This window comes from Bombus huntii, chromosome 7 (genome assembly GCF_024542735.1).
Source record: "Bombus huntii isolate Logan2020A chromosome 7, iyBomHunt1.1, whole genome shotgun sequence".
NCBI classification, from domain to species: domain Eukaryota; kingdom Metazoa; phylum Arthropoda; class Insecta; order Hymenoptera; family Apidae; genus Bombus; species Bombus huntii.
The window spans coordinates 6,733,423-6,750,461 of record NC_066244.1 but is presented as its reverse complement, the minus strand read 5'-3'; the positions used below and the strand labels follow the sequence as shown (position 1 = coordinate 6,750,461).

The 17,039-nt window shown below is 42.1% G+C and overlaps 1 protein-coding gene across 4 annotated transcripts; it reads left to right on the top strand.

The window, feature by feature from the left end:
- Positions 1-940: 940 nt before the first annotated feature.
- Positions 941-16,692, top strand: LOC126867816 (uncharacterized). 4 transcript variants are annotated; one of them, XM_050622785.1, is made up of 4 exons: positions 941-1,399; positions 13,971-14,237; positions 14,320-14,532; positions 14,622-16,692. In XM_050622785.1, the coding sequence occupies exons 2-4, from the start codon at positions 13,977-13,979 to the stop codon at positions 14,958-14,960; spliced, it is 813 nt and encodes a 270-aa protein (XP_050478742.1). In that variant the 5' UTR covers positions 941-1,399; positions 13,971-13,976; the 3' UTR covers positions 14,961-16,692. The 4 variants fall into 4 exon arrangements, with proteins under 4 accessions (XP_050478742.1, XP_050478741.1, XP_050478744.1 ...); XM_050622784.1 differs by having other exon boundaries at positions 942-1,395; XM_050622787.1 differs by lacking the exon at positions 941-1,399 and adding an exon at positions 12,217-13,503.
- The last annotated feature ends 347 nt before the right edge of the window (positions 16,693-17,039 follow it).

Genomic DNA, 17,039 nt, shown 5'->3' with positions numbered 1-17,039 from the left:
ATCTATACATTTTTAAAGATATAATATATATAATAATCACATAAATCAGGACATTGCACTTTGCGTCGGGAATGAAATTAATTGTAAACAAAAGTGTATTAAGTATGGTTAATTTGATGTTTAACTAGCAAACCATTCACCGCGGATCGACGTGTATGTAAGGGCAACGAACTCGATGAATTCGATACGTTCCAGTCGTTATCCGTTATATTCAAGCTTTTCGACATAAATGTTTCTCACGCGAGAGTAGCGCGAGCGTCGTTAGTTCCAATATGCAAAGAAATTGCATTGAACGTGTAGCAATAATAACTTGGAACGCTATCAGATTTCCATCGACTTTCGGTCGAAATAACATACAGGAACGTGGACAAAATCGACAATATCGACGCGGGAAAAATTGCGCGTTTCTGTTATCATTTTTCTGCGTAACATATTTCTAATAGTAATATTTTCAGGTATGCAAGTAAATATCTAATTTTCAATATGCAGAAAGATAGTAGAGGACAAACACAAAAAGCAAAATGCGAGTGAGCTGGAAGTTAGAACACAAAGTTAGAACACACTATGAACGAGTTTAAATTCAAAGGATACGTCGACAAAAAAATGGATATATTTGGACGACGTGACGTCGAGCGACGAAAGACGAGTATAAAAAAAAAGAGAGGAGACATGGAAGAATAGTAAATTAGCGAAGAAGGCGTGCGTGAACACGAACTGTGTCGAACGTCACGACACGAGGCAGTGCATGATGCGCGATTAAGTACATGAATTGAGATTCGGACGTGCTGGTGGCCGGAGCGGTTCGCGCTTCGCGCGCCTCCACGGTGGTGTTCGTTGGGAATTCTGGGCAATTCTGGCGTTGCTCGCAAGGGTACGCGCGCGGTCGAGCAACTCGATTCGTCGGAGCTGCGCCAAGCTGCTCCTCAGTCTCCACGACTCCGCGAGGAACCTCGGTCTACAGTCTATCGTCACTGTTCGTGAGCGTCGTTTCGGCAGAGTTTTTCCGTCGCTTTCGCGTTTCTTTCAGAATTGCTAGCACACGAATGTTCCATTATTCTGTCCGTAACCTATCTCTTGTTCTCTTTTACCACGTCGCCGAGTGATAAGACTGAAAAAGAGGAAGAGAAGGAGAGGGAGAGACGGGAGAAACTCCTTTCGACGTGGATTCACACATCCTCTTCGATTAATCGACTCGTTCTAACCCTAAGCGAAGGAGTCGCTTCTCATAATCGGTGGATCAGGTGACGCGCGTCGATCGGTGTATCGAACGAGCTGTCATCGTGGCAACAGCAGTCATGCACGATCGACGCGTTTGAATCTTTCCCGTGTTCGTCCCTAAACGTGAAACAGGATTTCGAGACCCCCAACCTTTCGCGGATTACTCTGCACGGACGTGTAAGTATGTATATCATTTTCTTTGACACACGCATTTATGTATGTATATAAATCGGTACTTAGCCGACTAGCGGCAAGTTTGCCGAAATATTTCGAAATGTCGATGGAGTAAGATGTCGAGTTTCGAGATCCATTAAACATATCTTTGACAGATGAAACCGAAATCTTGTACCGTTGGAATTTGCGTTGCGCCGAATGTTACTCGATCGAACGTGCGTAGACGTATCGACGACGCTTTGAACTTCGAAAATTAGAAGAACGAGGAACATCGGCGTTCCTCTGGAAAAGGACGCAGCAACGCGACCGATCCGCCTGTCTACATTACTAACAATAAAGAGAGAGAAAGAAATATCACTATTATAGACGGTAAATCGCGAGAAACGCGGCTGTATTTATGTCGATACGTGATGCGAATTTCACATTTTGGTTGCTCCTTATAAACATTAGATAGACCGATTCTTCCTGTGCATTCTGTGACTTTGTTTCGTACTTATATCGAAGAACACCCGGACTATTTCGATTACGATCACAAGATTCCACAATACCCATTGCAGCAGGCAGATATCCTAATTTACAACGATGTTTATTTACTCATTGATAGGATTTGAAAAATTGTTCACGTCCCGACCGCTGCATTAAACCACCTGTGCGCGTTGTTTCCCTTCGATTTTGTAGATTGTAGTTTCAGTGGATCGCCACGACGAGCGGTTACGGGCTTATCCCGGGATCGAAGATCTTCGGCGCGTTAAACTCGTTAGGGGAACTTGTCCACGCCTACGATTAGTTTCCGTTAACGAGGATAACAAAGCGTTCGGTTAACCGTAAATCGTTGTTGCGCTACGCGCAGGAGTCGTAAAGTTGAATACACACAGAGCGTCCGTAGTTTGCGAGTTCAATTTGCACATTCGCGCTCCATCAAACGCGTATCTTGTTCTCCCTTCTCCTTTAATTCTTTGGTAACTGGGAGAAGACACTGAAAATCCTTTTTGAAAGAATTGCAGAGGAAAAGACGACCACGGTGACTTCGCTTCTTTCTCGAGAGAAGAAAAAGTCTGTTACTTGAAATCAGAACGCGGGAACAGAAGCAAAAGGGAAACGCGATTACGAACCGTAACTCGGTGTTGCGCGCACGTTAAATCGATCAATGTCTACCCATCGCACGCCATTCCGTTACGATAATTAATTTTCGCGCAATTCGTACGCTCGATATCTCGACTCGATGAAAACGCTAACTGGGAAAATTTGAAATTTGTAATTGCAGCATGAAGAAAGAGACTCGTAATCGTTTGACTGAGCATATTTATTTTCGTAATCCGTTGAATAAAGTTCACAAGCAATCCTTGGAACGTTGGTAAGCGTTGGACCGACTTAACTGCGCGACAGGGAAGGAACGCAGAACCGCGAAATCGCTTAACTAATCACGCGAACTGATTATCGATAGCATACCTGAAAATTAGATGAGTACGTCAGGCACACGCAGCGAATAAATCGTATCGAACGTGACCGTTTTTTCAATGAAATTCGTCGTACGTATAATATTGTTTCGTAACAAGGTGAATATCGTTTCGTTCCCACTTTGATACAAATTCTCCGCTTTTCTTCTTTTTTTCTTTTTTCTTCTTTCGAACATATAGTACGATTCTTGGGAAAAAGGCGCTTATATTAGGACGATAGTTTTTTTAAATTTTTAAGAAACTCTGTTGTTCCATCGTGTCGTCGCCATTATCGTCTCAATACAGCGTGGCCGCAACGAACGATAACTTCTCATCGATGTGGATCTAGATTTTGACAATTGACGTTAATTCGTCGTAGTCGCGTTGATGTGTTCGTTTGTTTAGAGTGCAAAAATACGCCGCAACGGAAATGACGCGGCTGGTAATCGCAGGTAAAAAACGGAAAGTGGAAATACTTATCGAGCGAGTCTAAGTTCGAAAGAAACAACTTGAGTTTTTCCAAGTGCGTTTGTTCGCTGTTACGTGAACATGTCGACGCGTATATATACAGGGTGGTTGGTAACTGGTGACACAAACGGAAAGGGGGTGATTCTACGCGAAAAAAGAAGTCGAAAATACAGAATAAAAAATTTTTTTTCTTTTTTTTAAATTTTTTTTTAAATCTACAGTGAGGTCCGTTATAACGAGACGCGATAAAGTGCACGCGTACCGACCAAAAATTCAAAGTCGATTTTCTCGAAAACGAAGCCTCGAACGAAAAATTTTTATTCCATATATTTGCGACTTCTTTTTTCGCATAGAATCATCTCCTTTCCGCTTGTACCACCAATTACCAACCACCCTGTATATATATGTATGTCCACTATGTAACATGTACGAATATAGTAATTAGTATTTTGTGTGTGTGTGTGTGTGTGGTTGTGCGTATACTATATACATATACATTATTACATATTTGTAACATGGCTGCTCGAGTATGAATCTCGCGCGGTCAGAGAAATCAGGAATCTAGAACTTGGCGAGAGAGTAAGAACCGCACGATTCTCCGGATATCCGTTCACGCTACGAGCAATCGAAACCCGCCAGCCGAAGCCAGTTCACCCACGACATTGAAAGTTACGATCGGGGAGAAATCGGATTGCGTTTTGCCCGGCTGCTTGCTTACTACGACAAGATTAATTTTGCGTTAACAACGGTTACGTTTATTCGCATTTCCGCATTACATCGTTTCCATTTCATTTTCCTGCTTTTCCTCTTATCTTCCTTTTTACATCCGATATCTGTCTCTAAATACTATCCAAATACGGACGAGGTATCTCGTGCTCTTCGCGAGTTAAAATACGATACGCGCACTTATGTTATGCAAAAGTCCGAAGCAGAGAAATATAACGACAAGGGGGCAAAGTGAAAAGGAAAGAAAAAGAACGGAGAAGAAGAGGCAATGAGACCCAGGGCTCTTGTCCGGTTCATCGACCTATCGTCCGGTCTCCTTAGCCTCTCGTTCTTCACCTTTCTCCCGACACTTGGTTTCTCTTTCTCTCTGTAAACTTTTCCGTTGGTCCCGAGTCGCTTCCCAACCAGTGTAGGAATCTCGCCTTGGTCACGGTACGAAAGATACTCGGATTTCGCGATGAAAAAGATGCTCGCGACATTCGACCAGTTTCCATATTTCTATCATAGAACGTATAAAATCACTTTTCGCCCTAAGAGCTTGTTCGTAACTTTCGCTTACGTGGTACAATGGTCAAGAGATACCGATACAATTTCGTTTGACGACGAGACTTTGTCCTTCCAAACGATACAACTTCAAAGAGACATTGTACGAGAACCTTTCGAACGATCAACGTTTCTCAGTTAAATAAGTACGTACGTAACTGGTGGTTATCGCGCTGTGTTCGTAACATCCACCACTGTGCTCACATTTGTCTTCGCTTCGTCTTTTCTTTAATTCTTTGATTTAATTAAATTCTTCTTTTCATTAATTTCTTAAAATATTCTTTAATTTCTTTAATTTAATTAATTATTGTGTAACTGTGAAGTTCGTTCTTTATTTTTAACGGTTACACGCGTCAGACATATGCATAGGTAATTGTCGATAATTGTATACCGGTGGGTTCATGTTTCAACCGAATCTCGTTAAGCATCTTAAGGAAAAATCTAAGGTCTTCGAGTTATAGTGTGCTGTTTCTTATCGAATATTTCGAGTAAGAAAGATTTAACGAACGAAACCGGTTTACGAGGCTTTGTCCACATACAATCAATAATATCGTCGATATTTCAAAGTCCTCAACATCATATGGTCGTATAATATTGACAACATCGTATCGACGATAAATATTGATTCTTTTAGTTAAGAACCTTGAAATATTGACGATATGTAATATATTACTAATCTTAGAGCACCCTAAAAAATAATATACAGGGTGGTTGGTAACTGGCGGTACAAGCGGAAAGGGGGTGATTCTACGCGAAAAAAGAAGTCGAAAATATAGAATAAAAATTTTCTTTTTTAATTTTTTTAAAAATTTACAGTGAGGTCCGTTATAACGAGACGCGATAAAGTGCACGCGTACCGACCGACAATTCAAAGTCGATTTTCTCGAAAACAAAGCCTCGAACGAAAAATTCTTATTCTATATTTTCGACCTCTTTTTTCGCGTAGAATCACCCCCTTTCCGCTTGTACCACCAGTTACCAACCACCCTGTATATTTGGAATTGTATCGAAGAAAGACAAATTCAACTTCTAGGCGCGGTTATCTATGTACGAAAGTAATCGATGGTTTATGTCGTACAACCAGTATGACGATCATAATCTATCACAGTGAGTACAAGTTGAAGTACGATCTTTTATCGTAACATTTAAATATGTATGATATATACCTGTTGGTTCGTATTTTAGAAGCGGAACGAACAAAATTCTGGTTGTCATAGAGGTTTTCCGCTTATATGTAGTAGATGCGACAACCTACTTGTCTATGGTCGAAAAGGGCTGTTCATTTCATTCTTCTAATATCCCCGTTTAGAATGGTCCTGCGTCAAGTCGAAGTGTTTGTTGGTGCAGCGCGTATAGATAGCTATACACGTGCACGTACATACCGCTACTTGACATTGATAGTGGAACAACTTAAAAAATGTACACTTTAGAGAAGAAACTTCTTAGTATCGACGTTTTTGAAAATACCAAATACAAGCTTTACTAATGCAATTGCCCTCTGACACAAGACTGACGAAATTATAAATACAACGTTCTACGCGATAAAAATAGAAACATCTATTGAGTTGCGTCGCTATCAATGCCAAGAAGCGATATTTACTTGTATACGAAAGACTCGAACTTATATCATTCGGCGCACACGAGGGGAAAGAAAAGAACGAATACGAAGAAGATACGTAAGACGATGACTTTATCAGCACTTTGAGCGTCCATTTTTTACTACTTTTACTTTTACCTACGTTTCCTCTCTCTTCTTCTCTTGCGTTTTCCAAACTCTTCTTCTCGCGTTCCAGACTCGTAAGATCGCGGCGATAGAGTTATTGGCCTCTAAAAAACGAGCCATTTTTTTAATAGATGGATTCTACGCACATTTTAAAATTAAACCGGTTTTACGACGTCCTCCGCGTTTGGCAGAGCCGGGCGAATGAATGAACAACGATTCCGATGAAACACATTTATCGTCGGTTTAAGAAGAACACAACCAACCGAAGAAGAGCCATCGCGCGTCTTTTCTTTCTCTTCAAACTCCTTCTCTTCCTTTGCTCGCATCTTCGCCGTACATTTTGCATACGTAGAGTAGAGAGACAAGTCTGCTTCGCCTCGCAATCGATGCTTCGCATTTTTTATTTCAACGAAAATAACCAAGTTTGCTTTTTTTCAATTGTATCTGTTGCCTTTTATTTAACCGTGAACAAACCAAATCGAAACGTAGCAACGATGCAGAAACGACTGTGTACGAGTTAAACAGACACAATGACGGACACAATCTGTACGCATACACGTAGCTATATTGTCCTACGCAACCGGCTCGGTACGCCGGAGCAGTATGTCGCGTTTCGTTTTCTCTTTCATCCGACTAAAAGGGACTATGACCCTTAGGGAACTTAACATCTTTTTACGCTATATTCGATAGAAAGAGAGAGAGAGAGAGAGAGAGAGAAAAGAAGAAGAAGAAGGAAGAAAACCACCGTAGACTTAAATTCGAGCGCGCATGTGAACATCTGATTAGATGATATTTTGTTAGTTTACGAGTCTTTTTAATTTATTTACGCCATCGAAATCGTTTGTCGTCGAAATCTGTTCTACTAGTCGTCCTGGACTTTTGACAGAATAATTAAGGAATAAGATAGGCAAGGACATTGACTATCTCCATAAGTGATAAATTATCATTTGCAATTGGAAAATATTTGCTATGGAAGAGATTGTCTCTTCTTCTTACGAGCGAGCATCGTGCGTCAAGACCCTAAAACCTCGTTCGAAACAGGAAGACTGACCGAGAGGACAGGTTGGAACAAGGTCGAATTTACGATTTGTAGGTCGGCCGGTTCAGCCTCCGCTGCTAAAACTTAATATACAAGTTTCTTGATCGACGCATAGTCACCGTAAACGTTATCTAACGCGAGCGCGATAACGATCGAATCGCACCACGAGCTACTGTTAAAATATCGAACCGTACTGTTTTATATTATTTGGCTGTTTCAAAATGATATTACGTGTAAAGTTGTATCTCGGACGGACACGCGAACTAAAGTGACCGGTTAACTGCCGTGATCCTGGTATACGAGCTAATGAATCATTAACGGTTCTGTTTGTCCGTTAATGCCTCTTAACTTAACCCTTGGGAGTCTGTTTCATATCCGGTTGGCCGAAACCAGTCGAAAGCAGACAATACTCGTGACGCTTGCGTCATATACGCTTACATATACTTGTTTGTTACATATTTCGTTTAGGAATCTTTGCGAACGTAAAAGACCGCGGCTTGGGCCGACTATACAAATTCCAGCGCTTTATTTCCTTTTTTCTTACCGCAGTCTCGCTACTGGCTTTAACGTTCGCTACAATTGTTCGCGACACGACGTCAAGAATATATTATCACCACGGACTAAAACGACTTTATGTAATTTCTTGTGAATTCACAGGTAACACGGATGGTGTTACAGTCACTATCGGAACAAAAACGATTTCGTATCGGTTGCACGTTGCTTAATTATTCTCGTGCCACTTTGTGCTTGTCGTTATTAGGAAAAATGCAGCAGAAACCGCGGAAGCTCTGTTCGAAGCGCTATAAATATAGCGCGGCATAAATCGGCTCGAGTCGGTTTGAAAAGGTTCTGCGTATTAACGAGTCTAGAAAGGAAAAAGATGTATATCTGCATAAGGAGAATCCTGACGGAACGCGAATAACTTGGCTCGCGTTCTCGCCACACCGCGTTCGCGCGATTCTCACGAGATTGCCGTTTTAATCGCAACTTTGATCAGCGTCGAACGAAATAAAATAGGATCGGCGCGGAAACTGTTTTTCCTAGACATTTGGCTAATCAAGCCAATCGAAACGAGAGCTGAGCAGAGAATAAATGCTACTCGCACGACGTCGCGTTCGCCGAACAATCGTAGACACACTCGTAGAAGGTAAACGATACGGGCTGGCCCTGAAGAGAGCGTTATTATTTTTCGAGGACGATAACTCACGTTCCGCGAACGTGACCAGACTGCTAGGCCGGACATTTGTGCAGACGGAACGTTTCGTTTGAGCGTTTTCGCATTCGAGTAGACGAGGGAATATTTCCTATAGTCTGGCGGCGTTCCGAGACACGCTCGATCGCCTTCGTTTCCTCGTTATACGAACTCGCGCGCGAGAATCGCTTCGACTTAAACAAGATACCCTGCCGAGAGAATTCTAACGTGGCAGAAGGAACTTAACCCTAATATGGCTTGTACCGAACGGAACAACGAGTCGGCAGAGCGAAAAGCAGTCCCGTTAAACAACCGATTGTCAAAGAGAGAAAGGAGGTAGAGAGAAGCGGGGAAAAGAGAGAGCACGATGTTTATATTCGAGCAGCATTTTGCGAATATCGGAAGGAGAATCGAATAACTATGGACGATGGTAGAGGAATATTTTTCGTCCTAGCGGCAAGCGGTCTTGAGCAACGCCAACTCTGAACGATAACCTGATGCATAGCGGACGATGACGTCACGCCGAAGGGCAGCTTCGGAATCGAGGTTCTTCGCCTCCAGCCTCCCCTCTGCCAGGATAACCTGTTCCCAGAACCCTGTTTCATCGATCCATCCTTCGCGCTCGAACTCTCAAACTGTCGTCGTTCCTACGTGAAAACTTGAATATCTTCCTTGGCAAAGTAATCGTACGCGTATTACGCGTGGCAAACGGATAAACGAGTAATCGTAGATGATCACGCGACGGATTCAAATTTCGTTCTATCGATCAGTTGAAACGATATCGTTTCGTTGACGCGTAATTTGTTTATTCGTCTATTTAGAAAATTAACGAGCACAAGCCAGCTGTTATGGTACGAGAAAGAGGAGAAGGAATTACGGTAGAGAACAACGATAGATGCACGACGAAGGAAACAAAAAAGAAATACGAATATACAGGGTGGTTGGTAACTGGCGGTACAAGCGGAAAGGGGGTGATTCTACGCGAAAAAAAAAGTCGAAAATATAGAATAAAAATTTTTCGTTCGAGGCTTCGTTTTCGAGAAAATCGACTTTGAATTTTTGGTCGGTACGCGTGCACTTTATCGCGTCTCGTTATAACGGATCTCGCTGTAGATTTAAAAAAAAATTAAAAAAAAAGAAAAAATGTTTATTCTATATTTTCGACTTCTTTTTCGCGTAGAATCACCCCCTTTCCGCTTGTACCGCCAGTTACCAACCACCCTGTATATGAGAAAAAATATAATTGGGCGGATAAAGAAAGTCGATTTGTAATAACGCGTTAGGAGTTAGATAATCGCAACACCGATCGCCCTAACTTACGGTAAGATCGGGAGAAGTGATCGACTCGATCGCAGATACTATTTGCATATTCTGACGACGGAGTAGCAAAATCTGGGATAGCTCGAGAAGAAGGCAACCCGGAAGAGGACCACGGTATTGTGTAAAGAACGTGAACGAGATAATCGTGAATTTCTCAAATTTCTCAAATTATAACCGATACTGCTATACTCCTATGAATCGTTACGAATAGTTACACAAGATGAATCGTTGATCGTTAAGAGTGAATAATCGCTTGGCGATATTACGCAATTAACCACGACATACGTTAACAACGTTCGACGTTCTTGCTAGTTTTCCGTATCAACTTATGAGTATGCAGGCACCTACGTACCACATATGCATACGTACGTGTTTGTTAGAGAATGAGAAACTTCTTACCGCTTATATCAATAACGATGACTAATTGCGTGAGTAACATGTAAACACGTGACGAGAATCTACGCGCATGTTCTACCGCGTTTTTCGATACGTTGCAAATGTATGCGCTTCACCTACATGGGCGTTATTACGCGTATGGAAACTGATGCTGGCGGTAAATATTAACGAAAAATGAACGGGCGAATAAAGCAGAAAAAGGAATACGCATGGGTACCTATATATATATATATATATATATATATACTATATATGTACGTATATATAATACATATGTATCTGGCGACGCAATTTCAAAGACATCTCACATTGTCCGGTTGATATTCAACGAGGGGACTCGATGACTAAGAGACTACGTAGGCGGAAACAAATCATCAGCTCTAAATTGATATCGCGTGTATTCTGCGAGATAGTCGACGCTCTTATCGTCTTTGCGCACTGTCTCTGCTTCTCACGAATCGCCAACTAACGACGCGATGATGTTCAAACGTCGATAGCCTTTATCAATGGTATCGTCCATCGATAAACGTTTTCCGTTTACATCGCTTTCGTATAAACCTCGCTTGCTACGTACTCGATGTTCGAGTTACGAAAACCCTTTTGTATCTGTTACTTTCTCCCGAACGATATTTTGAAAACACGTAGCTACATATACAGAGTGCTAAGAGGTTCGGTCATCTGTAGCGGTGATCGTGACTGTATGCGTACAAAGAGCTGCATGCGTAACCGACACGTGCACGTACACCACTCTCGTTGTTAGACAAGCGAATCAAGAGCTTTTCTGCGTAAGCTCACGCGTCTCGATTCTCTCTTTTCGCGGCCTGATAATCGATAATTTGCAAATATTTTCATGCATCGAATGCGCACGTACGGTGGCATCTCGTTCTGGTTTTATCGTATACGCGATGTACCACGTTTACGGATGTTTGATAATACGTGAATCATCCGGAAATCATTAGCAAAAAAATGTAATAAATATAGATGTGCGTGTTTACGACACGATGCTACTACTTACATTTTACGCGTAACGAGCAACGACTTAGGTACTCGTTATTGGACTCGTCCGTCCGTCTCTCGTACTATATTTCCATTACGTAACTCGCGAACTACCGTAAGCTATCATACTGGAATCAGTAGTATACGCAGAAGATAATCGATATCAAAATACCGAGTTGATAAAACTGAACGAACTCGACAAAATATGTGGACGATTTCTTTGGGGTGTAGCCAGTTGTTGACGAAGATGACGGCATGCCTCGTTACGGCCGTCGTTCGCAGCTCTGTAATAATTACGATACTTGTTGCTCACTCATGGTTAGTTATTCGAGTAACACGACGCGACGTCTCTGCCGTTGCCCGTCGTTATTGCGTGCAACTTCTGTGGACAACAACTACGACTATACCAGAAAAGTCCGCACGTTTGACAATAATTCACAGAGACGCAGACCGATCTCGTTGCTCTCTATAGCCTGAGTTTGTTGAATGGCTGGCGATCGATCGGTGGGCGCGCGAAAACCTAGTTGTATGAAACATATATGCACGTATGAAACACGTATGAAATGAATAAACGCGAATGTCCACGATGTTTGAACGCAGCCTTGGGTAAGCGTAATTCGCGAAACAAGGGCACAACGAAGGTATGTAATAACGGACAATAGTATGCGGCGAACAATGACATGACGCGAGGAGAACTGAAAAGAGCTTCGTACGTCCGAAACTGTTGGTTTCGGGTTTCGCTACGTTTTACCAAGCGTTTATCGTGTTTCTATTCGCAGCGTCGAACGTTCGTCGCGCATCGCAAGAAGAACGACGCGACTGAAAGATGGAGGCAAAGAGATAACGGAATGGAGAAGAAAGCGTTCCGCGTGAGAGAGATCCGATATAAGTGTGACAGTTGGAAAGTAGCGATGGGAATGATGTCATCGTACAAATTACGAGTGTAGACAATTTTGCGGAAAGTATATCTACATAATACGCTCGCATTAAGATTAGTACAAATTATCTTGCTACTTACGCGTGCAGCTTCATACGATTGTAAGAATAATCAAATTGCAATTATTATACGAGTGTCGAAATATTCAAATGTACGTACAACGCGCTATCGATTTCTCCTTTCTTCCGAATATCGTCCTCCCTGCGATGATCAATCAATAATCTCTTTCTGTAAAATCGTCTTTGCCGACTACTCCCACGAATTTCCTGCGCGTATGCACACACTCCACACATCCGTGTTCGTCAAGTTACGAGTAGAAACAGGTTTCGTTGCTGTTTAGTTCGTCAACGTACGTTTTCTTTCGTTTTGTTATAATCACCGATTTCGATTCGTTTTCAAGATTTTTCTAGGATGGGAGGGCACAGAGAATTTTGTACCCACGGCTGCGAACAATCGGTCGTCCCGTGAGAACGCGAAAAGAAACAGTCCGCGAACATACTTATCGGCAGTTGATCTACGGACAAAACCAAGAACCAAGTTCTTGCCGGTTTAAAACAATGGTGCATCCTTGTCGAGCGTGTTATATCGTTATAGATAACGTAGATAATGCGCTTCCGGCACGCACAATACGTTTCGTATACACTCGCACACGAACCGCCATCTTTCTATCGATTCTCCTTTCGATTCTCGAGCGTGTAGGAATATCGTTACTCGAAGAGCGTAAACTAAGTATGCGGGCGTGTCACAGCGGTGAGGGCGGGCAGCTACTACAATAACAGTATAAACATAGCTTTGCCCAAATTTTCTCTAATTTTTCCTTACGTCGCGCGTATCTAATACATATGATATACGCATTACGGAGATGAAAAGAAATCTCATGGAGACTGCTCTCTGTCGCTCATCGTCACGCGCTGCTTCACATTGTTTTCTTTCTACGTATGACATTTTCGGCCTATGCGCGCGCTTAACTTTACGACAGCGTCGAGTTCATCGAAAACGACCATTCCTTCCAGAGGTCCTTCTCCCACTTTCGCGGTAAACGTAGATACGTAACGTATTCTAATATTGGACGAGACGTCGATGTCAAATTTTAATCGAGAGGCTGACACTTTTATCAGGGAATTCTTAACGATGGGAACGAATAATGGCATCGCGCGTGCGACGATGCGACAACCCATGCACTTAGACCGTGATTACTCACCCGACTAACTCGTTAAAGGCGTCGCTGTGATCGAATTAAGGTCGGACAAGAGTGGAACTTTTCTCGCCATGATTAAGTGGGTCGTTGCTAAAACGTTATTGGTTGATTAGCTTTATCCATGCTACTATCGGACGGTGTGTCCCTTATGTTTCTCACTTTGACTGTGCCTCTCGCATTTCGTATTCGATCGAACACGTACCATTTCGTTCTTTAGCGCAGAGAACGTGTCGTCGCGCCATCAACGTCATCGTAATAGTCGCCGTCAAATTTAACCCGTGAAGAAGTCAGACGGAGAGGATCGAAGGAATAATCGTGGATCGTGTCGCGTCATCGATTTCACCGATGGTTCTTTCGTGTAACATTTTATCTAGACGCGGTCGATCGTCAAAAGATCGAAAAGATATGTGAGAAACATTCCCTGTTAACTCGGAACAAACGAACGATCGAATGACAGAGCACTGACACGGATCTTGGTACTTTCGTATAATATCTGTATCGTTTTCGTTTGGCTTCTATTCCGTCTCGCGAAATAAACAAGAGGGTTGTGGTTATGGGCTTTCGATTCCGATCGAACAAGTGCAATCGTTTGTTTGGTTTTCAGGAAAAGATGAATGCCCCGCCGCCGGTATACGCATCTTCCTGCCCTACGTTGCAGTCGAACCTGTCGCTGCACAGTTCTTCCTACTACAGTGAATACAGTGGAGCTGCGAGGAGGCGATTATCGTCGACGGGAGAGGCAGACACCTCAGCCACGTCTAGCTATGAAGGTAGCGATAGTTCTGAAAACAGCGACGAATCGCGTTTGGAGCCAGTGAGCCAGATGGAACGGGAACAACTGGAAACGTTTTTCAGGGGTTTGAAGTCTCAGGTAAGCGAAGCTGTGCGTGCTGTTTGCCAAAATGCAAGTGTACGTATTGTATCATCGTTTTGTTTCTTTCGAACGACAACAGGTGTTCGTTTGCGAGTCGTTGGCCAACTTGTATCTGGGAAGCGCGTCGCAAACCGAAAGATGGGAACTTCGGTTTACCGGCATACCCGTGGTAGTTTTGGATCTTGGAGAAACCCGATCGAGATCCAAGAGGCGGATTCAAATTCTGTTGGCAGAACGTGGCACTTGTTTTACTCTTTGGAGGGAGACCATCGACAATTTGTCGTCGTACAAGGTAAAAGACATGTTTGTCGGTCAGCCGATCGGTAATTTATAAGTAATTCTAAACGACTAGAGTTCGTTTTGAAAAATTATGTTTCGCAGGTATCGGGCCCGGCTTTTCATACGATGTGTCTTTCGTCCGATCACACGCGCCTCGCGGGACTCAGCTTCGATAATCCGAAAGCCGCGAACGACCTTTGGCAACACATAGAAAGACTCGTTTCTTGTCCAGAGAACATTAGTCTCTCGATACCAGGGAAGAAAAAGAAGAAGCCCGTGCAGAAGAAAGTGGTTTTACCGGCCAAGAGTAATATCAGCCAACCCTGTCAATTTCAGCACGTGACGAGCGTCGACGCTGCCGATCGATCCCGATATTTTTCCCTTCAAACTATGGTGCCGCCTTTGAACGAGCTAGAAAATTCTTTGGAAGCAAATTTTTGAGATAACGAGAAGCCGGGCAATCGTTCAGATTCGTAGAGTTGTTCAGATTCTGTCGCGTTGCTCGTTCATCTATTGCGCCTATGTTCTAGGGATCTATGTATCCGATAAGATAAGATTACCTGAAAAATATGGCATATACCCTTCGAGCTTTCGAGGACGAACAAAATCAGACGATTTGCCAGATCTATCGCCTTTCTACTGCGTTTTATCTCGATATATAATATCGCAGAAGAAGAAAGCAAAAGGAACGTATCAATTGATCTTTGTTCTTCTGCCCTTTCTCTTCTTTTTTGGTCTTCCTTCTTTTCGTAAGACTAAAAAGAAAAAACAACTAATCAGAAGAAGAAGAAGAAGAAGAATCGTTATGAATCTCGATCGCTCGGAGATGCCTGAGAAGCAAGAAATTCTCGAATCGAGAAGAAGAAAAATCAAAACAAATAGCCTATTATTCCTTCTACTATAATCGTAACTTTCGAAGGTTTGTGTTCTTAAGAATATCGTTGAATTCAACGATTTTGCTCGAAGAAGCACAACCCATGGTACATACAACATCTCGTCTTTGAAATACTCGGTGCGAGTTTAAGAGTTTATTTGAGAGTTCTTGTAATAATATTCTCTTGGAAACATTTGGCATCCGTCATTAATGAGCGATGCCACGCTCATTTCGATCGTTGTCTTCACATTTGTCGTTAAAGTTCGCTGTAGTTGTATCGTCAGTGAGTTTCATGCGGCACGACGAATTAAAATGTTAATGTTATATACGAGTCGTTCTGAAATTTAAAAAAATTCCCATTTGAACAAATTCGAATGAATTCAATACATGTACGTACTATATATATATATATATACTATACGTAGTGTGGGTGGGATATAAAACACGAGTCGAGGGAAGCGAACAGAAAATCGAAGGCATTTTTCTGATTTTATGGATTTTTATTGTGTCGCATCCTAACGGTTTCACGACAAAATGCTTCCTTTTTTAATAACGCGTTCGAATGCTCAGCCAAGAAATTTTATCACTCTTCCAACGTAATGCGTATCGAACTAACGAATTCTGTCCCGAATAACGACTACGATAAGACTGGTTTTATCATTCGTCCTATATTTAGAAAAACGCGTTAAACATAGACATGATAATGATAATAGCGTTAACACGTATCTTCGTTATTCGACGTTGATCGTTACCACTAACCGTTTTTCGACATGGGACTTTTGCTGCTAGACAGAGTTTATTAACGTTATTGGCATCGATTAATAGGGTGTGAAAAAATGATGGAAGAGAGAAGAAAGAAGAAAAGAGAAAGATAGGAAAAATGGGAATGGAGAAGCGTGGTTAAACAGTATGTTTTCTGTTCCAAAGACGCGTAGTGTCGTTGTTGTCATCGTTAAAGCGTATCGTATAAGGAATATCAAGAGAATAATTAAATTGTTCGCGCTCAAGCATACCGTTAATCTATTTATCGGTGAGAAATAACTATCGAACGTGTTTGCCTGCTTCAAATCACTAGGGATTTTCGGTGATGATCTCTAAACACTTGATTGTATGTACGAAATAACTTCGATATCGACTAACGTATTGATTTCTTTGTCTACGACTGTGATATAAATATATTTGTATAGTTACATTTACGTAATATGTATCCGCATTGGTTAATCATTTTGATATGTAAGTTTACGACCATCGTTTCGCATGTAATAATTATGCTAATAAATAGTAAGTTTACGTAATAGATATATCGCATTCGTTTGCGTCATTTTGTCATATTTTATGCAACTGGTATACTATATGTAAATATGTACTATCGTACTGGATAGAAGTGGAAGTAGTACAACTTACTTGCAATTACAGAGAAAAAGACGACGAAAGACACAATTACGTATGTATTTGGCAGCGTAAGGGAACGAAGTGTCTAAAGAGGACGCAAGCAAGCCTCGACAATTATTGTCTCGTTCGAACCGATGCCGCGCGTCGCGAAACGTACGTCGTACGTAAGTAAATAGTGTGGAAGACTACGCGAAAGATCGGTGGGTCGTCGTACCCGGAACCAAACGACACTTTCCACGCCGTTCGAATCGGTG